Consider the following 19,345-nt stretch of genomic DNA (forward strand, 5'->3'; position numbering starts at 1 on the left):
TGGAATATTAAAATTCCTGCAGATCAGGTGGACTCGAACTCGATTCCTTGCGAATCTTGCGATTACGAGTCTTGGCACTCTACCATGTAACCACTGCCACCTCGCTGATAATTGTGACTTTGTGACTGATAACCAGAGAGAAAGATGAGAACGTGGTCATGCCCGCGTTTTGGCTGTACCCGAATCCTGTCGGTATGCGCACGTTTTTGTGGTTCTCTTTCATATTATGTTCACGATTTTTTTGTTCTCTTCCGTTAGATTAATGATTTTTTGGTTTTATTTCCAAAGAGAATAAAAAAAATCGTGGACATAGCACGGAAGAGAACCACAAAAACGTGCACATACCGACAGGATTCGGGTACAGCCAAAACGCGGGCACGACCACTCTAATCTTTCTCTCTGCTGATAACTGACTGTGAAGAGCCTTCGCTACAAAATAAACACATTAGCGCGAAGATTTCGCTTTGGATTCATTAAAGATTAAGCCAAGAAGGAAAACAAGTCCGTTGCCAAAAATTGTCATCTCAAGAAAAGAGTAATCATCCCTACAAAAAAAAACTAGTGCTAAGAAAAAATACGATCGCGTGATTTCACCGGTAAAACTTTATATATTATAATAAAAGGTAAGAACCAATTAAGAGACCTTACCTACTACGCTCACTCAGTCTAAAAATAAAACATTATTTAAAATTTTGCATTATATTATTTTAGGTCGTAGAAAATCAATTTAAACAGATCATTTGGAACCAGAAATTCATTACGATTCCGCAGAAGAATCCGTGCATATCGAATAGATAGCTCGCAAAGCATATTTTTATGTGTACAAAAAATTAATAATTAATATAAAGTGTTTTAGATTTATAGTTGAATTCGATTTATATTATATCATTATTTATCATTTATTTATAAAATTTTATTAAATTTACAATAAAAATTACTCTTGTCACCAATTATTTTTTGAATTTTTGTGTCACAAAATTACTGTGTATTTTACATCATACCACCTTGTTCCGCAGAATTAAGCAATCTTTTTCTGAACAGTTCGACCACAATTATAACTTTGCGATAACTCAATTTCCTACATCGAAGATATCAGAAAGATTAGAACTATTCTTTGAATTCAAACCTGTTTTTTGAAAAAAATAGCACGTAGTAAAATGGGTACACAACGAAGAAGACGTCGATTCAAAAGTTCACACATTCTCGTTCTAAGGTTTGTGTGTGTGTGTGTGTGTGTGTGAACATCTGCGGTATATTCATACATACATATATTTAGATCAAAAACTTAAGAGTAATCGAAAGTTTGGAGATGGCGCAATAAAACAGATACTAAATTGTGTGGCGCGAATACTCATGTTACGTAAAAAAAAATTATAAAAATCATGATTATAATATCATCTTATCTATTTCATTGTAATACATATCGATATTGTATAAAATATAAGTCTAGTCTAGTCTTAAGGTCATAAAGAAATTATTATTTATAATATTTACCGCACTTTCAGTGATTTTAGCTTTATATTTTAATAGATTGCAATGAAATTCTCTTATAAAATAGGCAAAAATCTAATAGTTTGGAAGAGAATTGACGTTATCCCTAGTCAAAGTTCTATAAGTTAAATTTGACAATTTTTCAATTAATTCACTGTGTATAATTAGGTAAATATTCTTTATTGAAAATAATGAATATCTTAACATTTATATGTATATAGAAAGGAATCATGTTCGCAGTTGAATTCTCCCATCGCGCATCGAACAGAGAGAGATTGAATTAATGCTGCTAACAAAATGTAATGTCTTTTCCTGTCTATACCGCTTTTACTGTAAATAATATCCAAGATTTTCCAATTATTTTTTATTATAAAACGAGAACATTGTACATTTATATGTACGAGAATAATTTTACGTAAGATCAAATATATAAATAAACGTGTTATTATCGATCTCCTTTATTATCACATTGATATTACATTATTAACATTATTATCTATTTCTTTTATTCTTATATTCCATTTGTATAAAAATATAAATCAAATAATAGTCTATCAATTTGTTTTCGAATTATGTATTTTTTACTTCACAAGCGGCTGAAATCCAAGTACAATATGTGTTATAGTACTTGTTATATGTGTTTAATAGTGTTTATATTTATATATTTTATCGCTTTATAAAATTGTTCTCATACATACAATAATATGTTCCGCAATGTTTTTATCTTGAAAGGTGAAGTTTTGAACGTTATCTCAATTTTGTTAAAAACAGTATAAACAGGAAGCCTAAAGGGCAAACATTACAATAGTTTATCTTCATTATTTCATTATTTTCAATAAGGTATCTTATACACGTATCTATATACATAATTTTAGAAAGCCTTCGGTGGTGGCCTATAGACGCCGACCACAACGGCGTGATCTCTCTCGTACGGTTCGAGCGTGATTTGTTCCAATGGTTTCAAATTGTCGTCCATCAATTTTTTCACTTCTGCCGCGAACACCGCTTCAGGCTTAGCGATTGAGTCTATACAACTTGCCTGAAACAAATGGTAAATATGAATATAATTTAAGGCCATGGTACACAAAAAAAATTTAAGCAGTAAGCAAATCAGTCAATCAAGAATTTAAGGCATAACATAAGCGGTTGCAAATCCAAATTGTTGATTTTCTTACTGCTAACGTTTTACTGCTTAAGTTTTTTATTTGCCATTGTCCTTAAAGTCAAGAGTAATTAAATTTACTGCTTTAAAATCATTATTCGATTATTAGATTGTGCTTTATAATATCCAAGCTTAAATATTACACTTTGCAATTGTAGTGTAATTGCAAATATGTTACCTTAATAGAGATGACAAAGTGTCCGCCGCTCTTGAGGAAGTTCTGCGCGTTTAACGAGACAATTCTAGCCTGATCTGGCTGTGCGACGTCCGAGAATATCGTGTCTACCATTCCTACAAGCATTCTGTACTTGTGAGGGTGTCTCGCGTCTTCGACTATAGGTATGATGTTGCTTCTCCTCTTAGCAACATCAATCAAATCTCTCCCCGTTCGATGGGAGAACTCCACGGCAAAGACAGTTCCTTCCTGTATACATGAAAATATTAGGATATTTATTGTCAATTCTATATCATTTAGGTACGTCCTTATATCAGCATAGACTCTGTATGCACGTTCTTTTAAGAGTAAAGTCAAATCTTACTCACTCGAGAAAAACGTGCATATGATTTTTCTAGCATCACTTCGACACCAAATTCGCAGTTGCAAGCTAACTTGGCTCTAATGTGTGCACAAATTACATTCCCAAATAGATTTCCAATAAGTACTTACTGGGCCAACTATATCAGCGACATGAGACACAGTGGTACCCGATGCTGCCCCCAGGTATAACACCTTGCTTCCAGGGGCCATGAAAATTTTATCGACGCCTCCGAGGATGGCGGCGGCTAATTTAGACCGGAATGGATTCCACACTCTATATTCGATCTTCTCGCCTGCTGCCGATTGCTCGCCAGCTTTGTCAGACTGCACAATGCATGCATCATTTTAATTCAAACAGATGTAAAAAATAAAAAAAAAACGTTATTTCTGTATTGTAACGTCCAAGCTGTGTTTACCTCAACGGTGATTCTTTTCTCTCCATATACCGCTACCCCAGGTACCAAGCTCAAAGTCACTAACGAGTCTTCCCTCCCTCTAGCTATGAATACTCCTTCGTGGCGATGAGGTTCTATTATCACGTTCTTTCCACCTTTAAAACCACCGCCGCCTCCTCCTCCTCCGCCCCTCCCGCCTCCCCTTCCACCTCCTCGGCCTCGGCCTCCCCCACGTGGAGAAAAACCACTGCCTCTTCCTCCACCTCTGCCGCCTCCCCGACTTTCACCGAAACTTGGTCTACCTCCACGGACACCGCCGCGACCGCCTCCAAAACCACGGCCACCACCTCCTCCTCCTCCTCCTCTACCTCCACCTGGTGAAAATGCTGTAACGTGAAAAGAACATTAGTGAGAAAGGAATATAGCAATGTACTTATAATTTTTAACACACCTATTTTTATGTACTACATACAAGAGATTATTAATAATATTAATAATATTATTCTTATAAATAATATTTATTTATTATATAATATATTATTAGTGTTAGTAATATAAAAATATATATAATAAATTATTTCTGATAAGAAAGAAATGTAAGTTATTCGCTTCAGATTTCACAGGATAAAATTTTATTTATATGTATTTCGATGAGTGTATTTTAATGTATATTTTATTTTATTTTACATTTACAATTGTCGGGTCGTTAGGGTTAGCGAGTTAGTGCCACGCGGCCAATGAGCCAAGTGTTTGTCACCTGACATAAACATACGTCTACGGTCATCGCGAACGCTGCCGAAAGCAACTAGGAATCGAAGTGGCGAAGGATCAAGCCGCGATATCGGATTCCAGCCGCGCACTAGGATATCAAAACGCGTCCTTCTCCCCGTCGAGGTTAGCCTCGTCGTTAGGAAAAGACCGACACGCGGGCGGCGGCGGCGATGATCGCGATGAAACAAAAAGTCGAAATGCTATCTGCATGCATCCACATTACCTGGTTTACCCATAACGAGCTACGTGCAAACGGTCGGCCGCTCCTCCCTACAAAATTACTTTCGACATTAACCGAGAGCACGTGTATCGAACATCGAAATTGTCGGAGAAGGAAATGCGGAGCGCGCAGAGCGGCGCCGAAGATCCCGGGCATGCGCAGTGACGCAACCACGGAGAAAGAAGATGATTGAAGGGTATATACATCACATCCGACTCCGGCAAGAACCGGCCCAACAGAAAATCTGTCCTTCACAGAAAAAATAAATATTAGAATTATTATAATAGAAGGAATAGGAATAACAAAGATATAAATAAAATTAAACATTATATAGAGAGAGAAGAGAGAAGCGTAAAAATATTCGCTTGTAAAAGACAAATCTTGAGCTTCCAGAAATTCTTCTTACTTTGCAGCCAATCGAGAGACTAGATGTGTTTTACGACAAATGAAATAGCCAAGTGCATTGATGGGGGAAGCGAGATGAATGGGATAAATGAAGAGAAAACAGCTTTCCTCTCATTTCATTATTCTATAATTACGCGGTAATGTTGGATGTGTCGCGTGTTCACACGAAAGAATATATGAAAATTAAAGGGACATAAAACGTTCTTTCCGATGAGCTTCTGTTTGTGTGAACGCGTATTCTTCTCCTCTTGCGTTTATTTCGATTGCCGGCTCAAAAACAGCGCGATGGACATACGTAACCTAGTTTGAGGCACATTAGAGCCTATTTCTAAATATATTTCTTAATAAATATTGGACATTGAAGTGTACACGATCTGTAAATATATATAAATGTTGTACATGCGCATGTGACAGCGCAAACGACAATATGAAGTAAGTACGAGCATTCCGTCAAGTGAGATGTTTTGCTTTTGCTTAGGTATTTATTTATGAATTTACTTTTCTGCAAACAGGATAAGCGTTGACGGATTGATTGTATATTTCCCGTATGATTATATTTATCCCGAGCAGTATGCGTACATGCTCGAGCTCAAGCGTGGCCTGGATGCCAAGGTATCGTCTATTTCCTCTTGCATTTCATTGATATCGTCGTCTTGAATATTAAGAAACTAAATGGCTAAATTATGTGCTTCAGGGACACTGCCTGCTGGAGATGCCTTCAGGCACTGGCAAAACGATAACTTTGTTGTCACTTATCGTGGCATACATGCTGGAGCATCCGTTGGATGTAACAAAATTGATTTATTGTTCCCGGACAATGCCAGAGATAGAAAAAGTTATAGAGGAGCTGAAGAAGCTTATGGACTATTATGAGAAAGAAACGGAAAGCAAGCCAAAAATTGTCGGTCTAGTTCTTAGTTCGCGTAAGAATATGTGCATTCATCCCGAGGTAATTTAAACTACACCATTTGTATACTCGTAAAACAAATTCGCTGCAATTGTAGTTAATCGCATTTTTGTATATAGGTCAGTCGAGAGCGAGAAGGTAAAATTGTGGATGGCCGTTGTCACTCTCTCACCGCGTCATACGTGCGAGAGAGACATAATTACGACGAATCTACTCCAATTTGTAATTTTTATGAAGGGTTTGATATGGAGGGCAAGGAACAAATTATCCCTCCTGGTATTTATTCGATCGACGATTTGAAAGAATACGGGAAAGATAGAAGCTGGTGCCCGTACTTCCTCGCGAGATTTACAGTAAGAAACTTCGTAAATCGGCTTTTAATCGGGCTTATGAATAATTTAAATAATAAGCAGATAAAGTTGACGATCAATGTTTAACACTTCCAGATCTTACATGCACAGATTGTAGTGTACAGTTATCATTATTTATTGGATCCAAAGATCGCCGAGACCGTATCCAAGGAGTTAAGCAAGAGCTCAGTAGTTATCTTTGATGAAGCTCATAACATTGGTATAAGAATTAACGTTATGTTCGGCGCTGAAATAACTTGCAGTGCAAGAAAATTAAAGTTTGTAAATTTTAGATAATGTCTGCATCGATTCCATGAGCGTTAAGATAAATAGGAAAATGATGGAGAGAAGTTCGACTAACATACAACTTTTAGAAAAAACTGTGGCTGAGTAAGTATGTCAAAATTTTATGTCATATCTCCTTCAATGACACCGCAACCTGAGTCAAACGTTAGCTTTCTGGAAAAAAGTCCTTTCTTAAAGCATCTTATATATGATCTCCATATATATGATGTATTAGAATTTGTTATAAAAAGATTCTTATCAATTGTATTTTGATTTAGGATGAGAGAAGACGATGTAAATAAATTGAGGGAAGAGTACGACAGATTGGTTGAGGGACTGAAGGATGCTCAATTCCAGAGAGAAACTGACGTCATCTTAGCCAACCCTATTTTACCAAATGAAATACTCGAAGGTTAAAAAAGTTGCCACATTTTAAAATATCTTTCACATATAAGATAACTGAACATATTTCCTTCATTAAAATTTCTCTTTGCAGAAGTTGTACCGGGTAACATAAGAAACGCCGAACATTTCGTCAGCTTCCTGAAACGATTCGTCGAATACTTGAAAACTCGCTTACGCGTTCAACACGTCATGCAAGAGTCACCTGCGGCGTTTTTAAGAGATATCCAAGCGAAAGTTGCTATCGAGCGGAAACCATTGCGATTTTGTGCGCAAAGATTAGCATCCCTCTTACGCGCTATGGAGATAACAGATTTAACGGATTTTTCTCCGATAATCCTTGTGACGCATCTTGCGACATTGGTCTCGACATACACGCATGGCTTCACGATTATAGTGGAACCATTCGATGACAAAACCCCGACAGTATTGAATCCGATTTTACATTTTAGCTGTCTAGATTCTTCTATCGCTATCAAGCCCATATTCGATAGATTTCAAACCGTGATAATCACTTCTGGAACATTATCCCCGTTGGATATGTATCCCAAAATTTTAAACTTTCATCCAGTCATAATGTCATCGTTTACAATGACATTGGCTAGACCGTGTCTTTTACCTATGGTAAGTTAAAAAAGAAAAGATAAATAGTCTAGATGTGTTTTATCAATACTTCATCTATTTATGCCTTTCCAATATCAGATCGTTGCCAAAGGTAGCGATCAAGTTGCCATTTCGTCGAAATACGAGACACGAGAGGACGTTGCTGTTATAAGAAACTACGGTCAATTGTTGGTCGAATTCGCTGCGACAGTGCCTGACGGCTTAGTCTGCTTTTTTACATCATATTTATATATGGAATCCGTAGTGGCCGCTTGGTACGTACATACATATTTCATGAAATATATTACATTGAAATTTTATAATAATTTATATATATGCATTTAACGTTACAGGTACGATCAAGGAGTTGTGGATCAACTTCAGAGACATAAATTATTATTCATCGAAACGCAGGATTCGGCGGAAACCAGTCTAGCTCTGATCAATTACATAAAAGCTTGCGAGAACGGTAGAGGAGCCGTTCTACTCTCGGTAGCTCGCGGAAAGGTGTCCGAAGGTGTCGACTTTGATCATCATTTGGGCAGAGCCGTGCTGATGTTCGGCATACCTTACGTGTATACACAGTCACGTATCTTGAAGGCGCGTTTAGAGTATCTCAGAGATCAGTTTCAGGTAAGTCCAGTGTAACATTAAAACCGTCATTGAACGCTTCTGTATACTTGAACAAGATATATATGCTTATGTCTTTTCAGATCCGAGAGAATGATTTCTTAACTTTCGACGCCATGAGACATGCCGCACAGTGCGTAGGACGTGCGATCAGAGGGAAAACGGATTATGGTATCATGGTGTTTGCAGATAAGGTAAATCTCTTTGGAGAACAACCTGTCGTATGTGCCTCACAATAATAATTCTGAATTTTGTACTAATAAACTTTTTTTCATGTCTACGCTACCGCAGAGATTTTCAAGAATAGATAAACGAAGCAAACTACCGAAATGGATACAGGAACATTTGACTGATAGCTTATGCAACTTGTCAACCGAAGAAGCTATACAGGTAACGTTAATTTTTCGTTTCGTAGCAGGTGCTATTAGTGATTACGATTCTGCGATTTGTCCAATAATAATATTTATTTACAATTTTTCAGATCAGTAAAAGATGGTTACGGCAAATGGCACAGCCATTTACGCGTGAGGACCAGCTTGGATTTTCATTATTGACGAGAGAACAACTTGAGAAAGAAGAGACTGCCAAGATCGAACAAAAAGCTCAGCAAAATTGATAGCGCGACGTTGGCACTAGGCCGAGCAGTCCGTTTTACTTAGGCAGAGTAATTTGTGCCATTTACAGAAAATATATTTCATATGCTGCGTTTGTACAAAGGCCTTCATAATTTGTACTTTTGATCGCATCTGTATTGTATAAGGAATGTAAAATATAAGATATACTTTTTTCCAATAGTGGCAAGTATTTATCTCATTGACTTAACCTTACGTTATCAGGTTCCACAATCTCAGCAAGGTTCATTAAGAACATGCGATGCAATTAAAAAAATTTTAATAACAAAGTATCATAGAGCGGACTTTAACAGCGTAGAAAATACAGTCATATCTATAGATATAATTTATTCGATATCACCACCTCACAAGAACTTGATCACCGTCCTGTATTGAATAGTAACTAAGTTCTTGAAGCGGTTTGTCCAACGAGATTTCATCGTTCGATAGCTGAAATGTTAAAATAATAGCATTTATACATCGATTAATAAGTATAGGTATACGGGGTGATTTAGAAGAACCTTTTGTCGTTAAACTACATATTCCTGATTAAATTGATTGTAAAAAGTTGTTCTGAATCTCGTATACATTTTTTTATATAGTCTAACATTAAACTTACATTCCGTGGAATAAACGAAAGAGCCGGAATCTTTCCACCGGTTTTAAAAAGCCTTTGAACAAGCCCAATCATTTTTTGAACTTCCATATCTTTAAGTAACTTCCTTTTAATCCCTCTAGACTGACGTGGATCGTCCGGACATACAAATTCTACCGTTATCACATTGGAAACCATTTCCACTTTCGGTTTAGCCGAAGGAATATCCGCAATTCCATATTCTGAAAGTGTAAAATATTTTCTTTTATTTTTCAAGAAACTATGTTTTATTTTGCATTTAAAGTATTTTTTACTGTAAGAAATGTAAAGTTCATACATACTACTGACTAAAATAGGATATCGCGGATGTTCATTTATAAATGACGTTCGCTTTTCTGAATTACTTTCGGTTTCTAGCCACACTGGTAAGGACAACTTCAAGTAATCGTGCTCTGCGCCTCTCCTTTCATTATGAGGTATCTCTGTACCATTTAAGACCTTTAATTTCGCTATCCTTGCGATTATCAATTGTCGAGCAGTCTCTACAGTTTCGTTCTTCAAAATGGGATTTTCTCTGAATTTCAAGTCTTCTAGATTTGATAGTTTATCCAATTCGCTAATCGATTGCCACTAAAATTTTATGTCAAATGGTTTAGTTAGAAATTTTGATATAAAATTTTAACTGCATCAATACTATCTATGAAAACCTAACTTATTACCTCTGATATGTGGTTTTCCGAAATATGTAGATGACGTAGCATTGGAAACAAAGCAGTCTTATCTGTTGATGTTGAAGATGGAAATCTAATTCTATCTATTTTATTTGAATTCAAATTAAGATATTCTAAGCTGTAAAAAGAGATCTTTTTAAGTATTATATATGAAATATAAATTTCATGTTTTTTTTAGCAAATAAAGGAAATAGGTAATAAAGAGAAAAAAAGAGGAAGATGATTGGATATTCTGTAATGCAACTTACCACGGAAGGGAACCTAGTTTAAGTATCTCATCCCAACTTGATATTAGATTTCCTTCGAGTATTAATGTAATTATTCTCATTAAATTAGTATTTGCCGTTATGTCTTCTATGGTTGTGACAATATTAAAAGAGACTGAAAGTTCTTCGATCGACGGAAACATGGATATACATTGCCGAATATCAAACCAGTTGTAATTCATTCTAGCTATAGTTAAATGCTTAACTGTTGGAAACGAATCTTTTAACGCTGCCACATCTTCTATAGGCAAATGGTTCTCACTGTGTAAACAAAAAAGACGAATTCTCCTATAGTTGCAGCTCATGTGTATTATCGATAGGTATATTTCTAACGTTGTTTAATATTGCCTAATATTCTGGGAAAGTTTAAAAAATACTGTCAAAATGAAGAAGTTTTGTTCTCACCTGACGTTAAGACGCATCAGAAAATGAAGCTGGGAACATATATCTGCTACAATTTTCCACGAATTTATTAAATTTCTAGATAAATCCAATTCCTCCAAATTAGGACACAGTTCTTCCAATTCCCGTGGCTCTCCCGCATTGGATACACATTGCTCCCTCAGCCACACTATCTTTAGCTTGTCAAACTTGCTCTGTTTCTTATTCACTTTGGAGAAGCCGACAAATTCCAAAAACGGTGCATTGATTTCTTTCCTTAAGCTCGACACCTCGTCCCTGTCTATGCCCGCTAATTCATCGTCGATTAGCCCATAGCGCATTTTGATGGCTTGCGGGCAAGATATCCCAAACTTGGCTTTGCCCGGTCGTATAAAGGAGCCTGATGTGGAATGTCTATTGAAAATTATACCCAGAGTTACAGATCACTGCTGCCATGCTTATTGCAAAACAACTGTCTCATGTGTTTTTACCTGGCTTGAAAATACTCTACGCCTTCGTACGTGCCATTGTGTTTGCCACGAGTCGAATCGTCCCAGTCTACGCCCAACCACTCTCCCTTGGTGTTCCCAACGGGTCCGACGTATTTCAACGTACCTCGATAACCGTCGCACTCGATACGGCTTGGGATCTCATACTTTCTATCCTCTACCATACCTGAAAAGATCACAGAGTGACAAATCATCCTGTGTCGAAGAGACACGAGGGAATATAGTCCTTAAATCCAGACGAGTATAATTCAGGCCTGATAAACTAATCGCAACACGCGAAGACGTTTATGGAACTTAATGCACAAGAATTTTATGTAAGGAAACGTACCTATCGGGGGATACAGATCGCTTCAGATTGCGGCTGACAGCGTAACCTCAAAGTCAGAAATGCACATTGAGAAAATATGAGGGAGAGGCGGGGGATCGCGATATCGCCGTGCGCGAGAAACGTCTGCGAGTATCGCGGAAAACAACGAAAACGTTAGGAAACGAAATCACATACGGTGACTCGCTGCCTCTCTATTTTGTGTTCCGCGAGAGCTTCGCTGTAGAAGGCATTCCTGTATTTCCTGTTGGGCACCCACACGACCACACACCGCCTCAGACCGCCTGCACCTGTGTGATGTGTCATGTATATAGGTACGTGCATATATGTGTACACAAATACATGTATCTGAATATATATACACACGTAAGAACGTAATAAATATACATGACTTTGCAACGCGTGTATAACTTGAATTAAAAATTCAATTTTCAAAAGAAATACTCTTGCTTCTTTTTATAACGCAAAAACTTCTGTCTCTTTGGATGAATATCAACAGATTAGATAATTATCCTAATCAAATAATTTATCATAAAGATATATGTCGTGCAGTAAAAAAAATATCGACTGTTTGGAAACGGAAAATAAATATTTTGATTTTATTAGTCGAGAATTCTGTAAACATTACATACTCTACACATATAACGTAATGTAATAATATAAAAAAAAATGTACAATCGTGTGCTAGAAGATATATAGTGCGCATAAATACGTATCATTTTCACTCGCGTTTAACTTATATAGTGGTTCTGGTTTCTCACATCTATAATCTGAGTTCATATAATATATATATATATATATACCAAGTTTGATAATCTCTGATTGTTTGTTACATAGTAGAACATTACATCCAATACATTGAATTACACTGAATTTAAGGACTTATTGCTCCAGCGCAAGATATATATTAAGCACCTAACATGTAATTGGCAATGTTAGCACCGTGCAGGATTTCGATCCAGTAACCATCGGGGTCTTTAATAAAAGCTATGCCCTTCATTTTGCCGTCATTTGGTTTCTTCACGAATTCCACACCATACATCTCGAACCTTTGGCAGGCTTTGTCGACGTCAGGTACTGCTATTCCAATGTGACCTGTATTTCAGGAAAGAGAAGATAAATACATTACTTGTAAAATTATAAAAAATGTTTCGTCTCCATTTATATCTTAGTTTTATTTACAATTTAGATAATGATTTTAAGAATAATTAATGCATTTGACAAATTTCTTACCAAATCCTTTGGGATCTGCATTTCCATTGTAATATTTTACATCGGGATCTGTTTCTGTTCCCCAATTGCTAAAATATGCGTTTATTTTCTGTGTAAAAATACATGAACTCTCACGTATTTTCTCGCAGGGTGTATAAAAAAAAACTATCATATATTTTAAAACTTACTGCGTTAACTCTATGGTCGCTTTTTTACGGAATGTCCATTCAATACTTTCTCTACGATCGAGTGGGATTTCCTTCTGGTCCTCGTATCCAAGGAAATACAGGGAGAATTGCATTTCTGGAAAGTCGAGCTTTTGCAGCAAGGTCATTCCGAGGACTTCGGTATAAAAGGGCAAGGATTTTCTTGGGTCCTTTATACGGTACATTGTCTGCTGCATTATAAACCCATTTGTTGAGGGATCTGGTGTTTTGCAAAGCTTACGAACTTCGCTGTTGCTCAAACCCAACGGCTCACCCATCTGCAATTTAAGACATATCATTATTCTCCTAGAATAATTTTGGCTAAACTCTGATTAATTTAAACGACGAATTGCTTATAGTAAAATTTTTTACCATACAACTTATTATACCCTTTCTAATCTAATTTCTTTTTACATACAAACAACAGAAATAATTTTATCCGTGCTAATAAAATATTGTAGGTATTACTGGACACAAAGTAATAAACGATTAAATTAATTAGAATTTAAATTACTTTCATTACAAGAGAAGGTATCTCTTTAATTTAATTTATATAATTTCTTGAGTACCTATCTTATTATTTTAGTTTCTTATATTACTTAGCCAAAAGATATATAATTATAAGTATATTAGTTAATTAGTATATGGAGGGGTAAAAAACCACAGTGGTGTAAGTCAAATTTTTAAAAATATTTTCTTGTGTGCATAGATGCAATCTGTACAATATATAAATTGCATCTATGCACGCGAGAAAATATTTTTAAAAATTTGACTTACACCACTGTGGTTTTTACCCCTCCACATATACAGGGGGTGTTGCACATGTAACCCGCTGTCATGTAATTATTATTTCTAATCAATACAGGAATCGGAAGTCGGCCTTACCGCAAGGCCAGAAACGATAAGGCAGAAGTAATCCGCAAAATTTCAAGCCGATAAAACTCATATTAATTCGCGAAACAATTCTGCTACATCATACATCGTATTTGTTTCCAAACAGCGCCAAAATTCTTGTTACATTAAAATATCGAATTACAGCAGAAAAATTGTGCGTACTTCTCCACTTTTTAACACTTTTATGATCACTATGCCCACAATAAAGTTCAAAGTTTAAACCATTTAATTTGACACTTGTGATGGTTTATCTCTTTTTGTTTGGGAAATGTTCTACGTATTTTTGTACGTGTAAAAAGTATGACAGTATAATTTTCGGCATTATAACGAATTATATAAACTATAACTATACAGAGTTAGATACATTATACTTTTTTATTCGTGCGTGTTTATTTGTAAGAGTGAAAATTACACCGTCATATCACGTAGGTTCCATTGTTAACAGCGCATTGTTTTGCATATATCTGTATCGCGTAGGCGACACAGACACTCGGCTGCTTTTGTCACTCGACGTTTTAAGGATTTATCGACTGCGATTATTTCCGGGCCGAAGAGTTTACAGATAAAACCATCACCGCCATTCAAGGACGCGCCTATTCCCGGCATCAATATTCCGCTCACCGCCATATGGCAATTCGAATGGGCTGTAAGAATCGTAGGCAATTGTCAGCGATACATATCGATCGCGTGTCCAACTCGGCGATCCATCCTACACGCGCAGCATCCGGGATCACGGCGTAGAACTGCATTCTCGATCGTTCCTCGGAGACCTGCTGCGCGAAGTGCGAAGTAGTTTCTCGCGGAGAGGCACGATCGCACAGGATTACGGCTGCGTTATCGCGTCGTCACGGTTCGTCGACGGTCCTTCGCCACGCAGACAAAAATTTCAATTCCAGTACCCTTACCTCTTCCTCGAAAGACGCCAGAGTAAATGTAACGCCGTACGCACGAGAAAAAAATGTCACGCGAGCAAACGCGAGATGAGAGCTTCGTACACGGACGCTTAATGTCGGCAACTATCTATATATAGCATGCGCATGATGCGCATACGCTCGGCGTCATAAAATGTCTTCCGCATGAAGTTACACCAATTTTGGGCGTATGTAACACTAAGCATGCGCATCGTACCTAGATATTGACGCGTCGTAACTGTGATCACAATCAAGGAAACGGTTCTGTCTTCTATCGCGAAGCACGGCTTCAAAGTGACAGCTTCGCGTTTAACAAATTGCAATTAAAAAATAAATTTAGGTTATGTGCGATTAAAACGAAAGCGCATTTACCTAGCGTCAGTAAACTATCGATTGTCAGTAAATTTTATCGACTGGTCGATAAATCGAGATAAATCTTGCAATGTCAATAATCGCTTTTGGATGCATTAATTTTTCGTAATTAGAGTAAATGTGATTAAAACTAATGCGACCTCCTTGCCGATTATGTTCTCCTGATACTTTATCAATTTCCGTTATTTCTGTCTTAAAATCTTTAAACCCTTAAAATTCTCGAAATTGTAATACTTAGAATTTTCAATTTTAGTTTAGCGTGCGGGGAAAGGCACAGAGGCATATATATATTTACAAGACAGATAACAGATATGTTTTAGATTATTAATACAGATTTGATTATATTCTTGTAAATTACAAAATATATATTATTAATGACTATACACAAATATGCAATTCCAGCCGCTTAAATTATTGATTACTTTCTCTTTCGTTCGTTTACAGGGAAATAGCCGCAACGGGCACGGACCAGTTCGGACGTGTTTTGTCCGGAAAAAAAATTTTTTTAAGTATTGCGACTGTTACTGTCTGCATTGTGAGTCCAATTAAATTCATTGCGTCAGTGCAACTGAAAATTAAGACACGCCTTACGGCTCATACGACAATTGGTTCGTCCTGGCCATATTAAGAGCAGTACTGCTCAAAGGCCATATCACAAAGAAGAAGAAGAAGTTCGTTTACAGGCTAATTATCAATTACTACGCGTAAGCACGTGACGCGACGCGACGCGTCCCGTGGAAAGTGGAGTAGCTCTTCCGCTGAAGTACCGAACACGGCGATTGTGACGCCGCTGCTCCGTTTTACCTTATCTGTCAGATAAGTGACAAATCCAAGACCCCGGATCGAGACAGTCGATCGTCAGACGTAGCTCCCGCGAGATTCGGGCGACGCAATGGCGCACTGGTTTCACCGCAACGTGCTGAAAGCGACGTACGCAAATCAGAATTTCGAGTTGAAAGTCTCTAATCCTACGGACGCCACCAGGAAGCTTTGCAGGTTAACAGATTTCTGATATAAATCACATACTGCGCATTGCACGGTCGCCACTTGATGATTTTTTTTTATTAGTTATCGGAAGCTGTGATATCTGATAACTGCAATGCGAATATATATAATTATTAGAACCCACTGACATTTGCATTGTAATACATTAATTATGCTGGCTATTGGATTGTCAGTTTCGCATTCCTTTCTTGCACCTAAAATTCTCCTTTTCTCTTCGAAAAAATACAAGTTCCAATATCGTCAAGAGACATTTGTGTTTTCAGTGACATAAAGCTGTCAAGAGCCAGGCTTCTCGACCTGCTCAGAAATCCAAACAATACCAGCGATTCGATAGAGCCTGCGTTTCTCAGTTACCTAAGTTTGTTGTATGGATTTTTATGGGAAATCAACCCGTCCGAGGAAGAAGCGCAGCATGTCGGCAGACCTAATCCCAGCAAGCTCAGAAATGTTCTCGTGTTCAAATGGACGCACACGTTGCTTGGCTGTGGCACATTGTAATTAATTATAGAAAGAATCTTTATATAAGAAGTAATTCTAAGACAGTCTCTGAAAGATTTCATTAAAAATTTTCTGTTAAAGCTCTAGCGCTGACTCTGTTTACGAAGCAGCTAACATGAGCGTCAATGTAGGCCTTTGGTTTATGAAGCATGCGGCGATGATTGCTGCAAAAGATGAGTAAGTATGAATTGAACAAAAACGTTTTAAAATAATCCTCAATATGCATTAACTAATTATAATATATATATCATAATTATAGCATAACAATGGACGAAGCTAAAGAAGTGCACAGTATGCTAAGACAGGCCGCCGGAATATTTACTTTTGTGCAGACCGAATTTTTGCCACAGTTGGCTAATCCACCGCCTTTGGGAAGTGACTTAGACCCTCGTGTACTAAATGCATATGTTAATCAATGCACAGCGGAAGCGCAAGAAGGTTGTACTCACACGAGAATGTGATTTCAACAAGTTTAATTGTGCTTACATACCTCTTCGTCATTTTTTTTTATAGTGACAGTGGCTAGAGCGGTAGAACTGAAACACAATTCTAGCTTGATAACAGCTTTAGCCAATGAGACTAGTAAGTTGTTTCTGGACGCCGCCAATACTCTTCGTCCATTCAAACCAGAAATATCTGCTCAATGGATAAAATATCTGGAGCTTAAAGCAGCATTTTATCAATCTTACGTAAGCTCACAAGTTTGTAAAGATCGATATTACAATTAGTTACAAGTGCGAGCGAGAATTTTGTTAGCTTACTCACGCTCCAATTTCTCCAGGCTTATAATTATTGCGGTGAAAACTTGTTGGCAATGGATAAATGCGGCGAAGCGATACGAGCGATGCAGGAAAGCGATTTGTGTTTAAAGAAGGCGAAAGCGCTCTGTCAGGAATATGGGAAAACGAACGGGCCTGCGCCTCGCGTTAAACCGGATCAACACGCCGTGTTTAGACGCTTGGCGCCTATAGTGAAGCTTACTCTCGATAAGTGTAATCGAGAAAACGGTTTGATGTAATTACCTCGTTTGAATTTATTATTATTTTAACGTGGCGCATCATTTCAAAATGTATGACGTTTAAACAGTGCATTAATCCGAGTTTAAATTATTAGATACCATCATACAGTACCGGGAGAAATTCCAGTCTTAGATACCAAGGCTACTTACGGCTTGGTCAGCCCGATCGACTTCCAAATGCCGTCACCAAATCCTATCTGGAATTTGGGCACATACAGTGTACTAGCTGGGGTAGCGGCGGCGAAAGCGGGAAAGGAGCACAATTTGCCGCCGGTTAAAGAAGAGGCGATTCATCAAAGCAGCAAGGAGCCGAAAAACGCAAGCGGTTGTACGCTACAATAAGGCTCTCTACGTGCAACGATATAGGCTGTTTGTAAATGCTTTTTTTTTTCGTCACGGTGATATTAATTTTAATTGCGATAGACATGTGTGGACGGCGTTCGAGTTAGACATACGTGTGTCATGTGCACACAAGTACAAATCCCGTTGTGTAAAACGTAAAGTATTAACTATTAGATTAAAAAAGAGAAATACAGAGTAATTATCTATTATTACGAAAACGCATTTCACTGACAATGAGTATTAAATACCGCGTCACGCAACGGATAGATAAATGACTGCAATAGAGAGATTAATCTAACCGATTCTAACGTATCAGTGTACATCTGCTTCGTTCTACACATGTCTGAATCCTTTTAGCGGGCGACTTTTACGTTTGCGAAATAACATATGTGATGCGATTCGTATGTAATTTGCTTTTATCGTACGTAATCAATACTATGGCTATTATTGTAGATACAAGTGATTCCTTGCTCAAGGCAAAGAATTGTTAATGTCGCAGACATTACTTTAATCGCTTTGTTCGACCTAGTCAATGCTTTAGAGTGAAACTAAATTTTTTAATCGGTAATGCGAGGGAGAAAATTCTCGCAAGCAATGTGCATATAATGCACATTACCAGTATGCATATATTATAACAAAGAGACGTATGCAATCTTTTTCTACATATTTTTTATAAGCTATAGGTTTAAATCCAGAATGTTCAATTCAGATTATAAAGATATTATATATATATAAACAAAGTGTCTCAAAAACAAATGTTAAACTAATGCCAAGCATTAGTTATTGGTAAATGATAGCAATTATCTCTGTTAATAATTATTATTTGTGATAAGTAAAGCATTTTTATATATATATATGTATACATGACCAGTGCGTTAACTATTGAAATTAAAAACTTACAGGTCGCCGCACTTGATATTGGCTTTCGGAAATTACTTATGTATACACGCGATAAGAAATTTCGTTAGCTGTTAAATAATTTAAGAAAATAATTTTTGTGTGCAATATATATTATCAATGAGATCAATGTAGCAATATCTTATCTATATAACATAGATAATAAAGAGTTTTAAATCACTGTCTATAAGGATCGTATTTTACATTCAAACATATTTTTCATATAACAATAATTACACATAAAATATAAATATCTAAATGTACAACCTGCATGTACATTAAAATGAAATATATAAATACTAACATCGATGAATAAAACAGAAAACTTGACGTTTATGCTACTTGATTCGAATTTAAAATGTCAGCAGTGCCGTGGATCTCGAGGAGTTATTGAAAGTTTTAATTGGCCGCCG

The 19,345-nt window shown here is 36.9% G+C and overlaps 5 protein-coding genes across 9 annotated transcripts; 2 read left to right on the plus strand and 3 right to left on the minus strand.

Annotated features, from left to right (window-relative positions):
* Positions 1–1,386: 1,386 nt before the first annotated feature.
* Positions 1,387–4,740, minus strand: Fib (rRNA 2'-O-methyltransferase fibrillarin). The gene is made up of 5 exons (XM_071700890.1): positions 4,581–4,740; positions 3,608–3,972; positions 3,321–3,515; positions 2,832–3,077; positions 1,387–2,530 (listed from the first exon to the last, which is right to left on the minus strand). Exons 1-5 carry the CDS (start codon positions 4,591–4,593, stop codon positions 2,363–2,365), a joined length of 987 nt encoding a protein of 328 aa, XP_071556991.1. The 5' UTR covers positions 4,594–4,740; the 3' UTR covers positions 1,387–2,362.
* A 265-nt stretch (positions 4,741–5,005) lies between these two features.
* Positions 5,006–8,953, plus strand: Xpd (general transcription and DNA repair factor IIH helicase subunit XPD). The gene is made up of 13 exons (XM_071700885.1): positions 5,006–5,414; positions 5,495–5,594; positions 5,677–5,931; positions 6,009–6,242; positions 6,336–6,459; positions 6,533–6,629; positions 6,803–6,936; positions 7,021–7,550; positions 7,629–7,804; positions 7,883–8,162; positions 8,243–8,353; positions 8,451–8,549; positions 8,641–8,953. Exons 1-13 carry the CDS (start codon positions 5,410–5,412, stop codon positions 8,773–8,775), a joined length of 2,280 nt encoding a protein of 759 aa, XP_071556986.1. The 5' UTR covers positions 5,006–5,409; the 3' UTR covers positions 8,776–8,953.
* Positions 8,954–9,033: 80 nt separating this feature from the next.
* Positions 9,034–12,025, minus strand: Glo1 (Glyoxalase 1). Of its 3 annotated transcripts, XM_071700887.1 has the most exons (9): positions 11,755–12,025; positions 11,581–11,626; positions 11,235–11,418; positions 10,768–11,157; positions 10,345–10,623; positions 10,085–10,214; positions 9,707–9,995; positions 9,390–9,607; positions 9,034–9,220 (listed from the first exon to the last, which is right to left on the minus strand). In XM_071700887.1, exons 3-9 carry the CDS (start codon positions 11,414–11,416, stop codon positions 9,128–9,130), a joined length of 1,581 nt encoding a protein of 526 aa, XP_071556988.1. In that variant the 5' UTR covers positions 11,417–11,418; positions 11,581–11,626; positions 11,755–12,025; the 3' UTR covers positions 9,034–9,127. The 3 variants fall into 3 exon arrangements, with proteins under 3 accessions (XP_071556988.1, XP_071556989.1, XP_071556987.1); XM_071700888.1 differs by lacking the exon at positions 11,581–11,626; XM_071700886.1 differs by having other exon boundaries at positions 11,581–12,025.
* Positions 12,026–12,147: 122 nt separating this feature from the next.
* Positions 12,148–15,137, minus strand: LOC139769638 (lactoylglutathione lyase-like). 3 transcript variants are annotated; one of them, XM_071700898.1, is made up of 4 exons: positions 15,018–15,137; positions 12,978–13,273; positions 12,811–12,878; positions 12,148–12,672 (listed from the first exon to the last, which is right to left on the minus strand). In XM_071700898.1, exons 2-4 carry the CDS (start codon positions 13,271–13,273, stop codon positions 12,485–12,487), a joined length of 552 nt encoding a protein of 183 aa, XP_071556999.1. In that variant the 5' UTR covers positions 15,018–15,137; the 3' UTR covers positions 12,148–12,484. The 3 variants fall into 3 exon arrangements, with proteins under 3 accessions (XP_071556999.1, XP_071556998.1, XP_071556997.1); XM_071700897.1 differs by lacking the exon at positions 15,018–15,137 and adding an exon at positions 14,795–14,955; XM_071700896.1 differs by lacking the exon at positions 15,018–15,137 and adding an exon at positions 14,511–14,751.
* A 471-nt stretch (positions 15,138–15,608) lies between these two features.
* On the plus strand, positions 15,609–19,113 carry LOC139769634 (BRO1 domain-containing protein BROX). Its single transcript, XM_071700889.1, has 7 exons — positions 15,609–16,168; positions 16,441–16,671; positions 16,757–16,852; positions 16,935–17,113; positions 17,189–17,364; positions 17,457–17,689; positions 17,789–19,113. The coding sequence occupies exons 1-7, from the start codon at positions 16,065–16,067 to the stop codon at positions 18,033–18,035; spliced, it is 1,266 nt and encodes a 421-aa protein (XP_071556990.1). The 5' UTR covers positions 15,609–16,064; the 3' UTR covers positions 18,036–19,113.
* Positions 19,114–19,345: the final 232 nt, after the last annotated feature.

Source organism: Temnothorax nylanderi, unplaced genomic scaffold (genome assembly GCF_030848795.1).
Source record: "Temnothorax nylanderi isolate EJ_2023f unplaced genomic scaffold, tnyl_v1.0 TNYL_tig0023_pilon, whole genome shotgun sequence".
Lineage (NCBI taxonomy): Eukaryota > Metazoa > Arthropoda > Insecta > Hymenoptera > Formicidae > Temnothorax > Temnothorax nylanderi.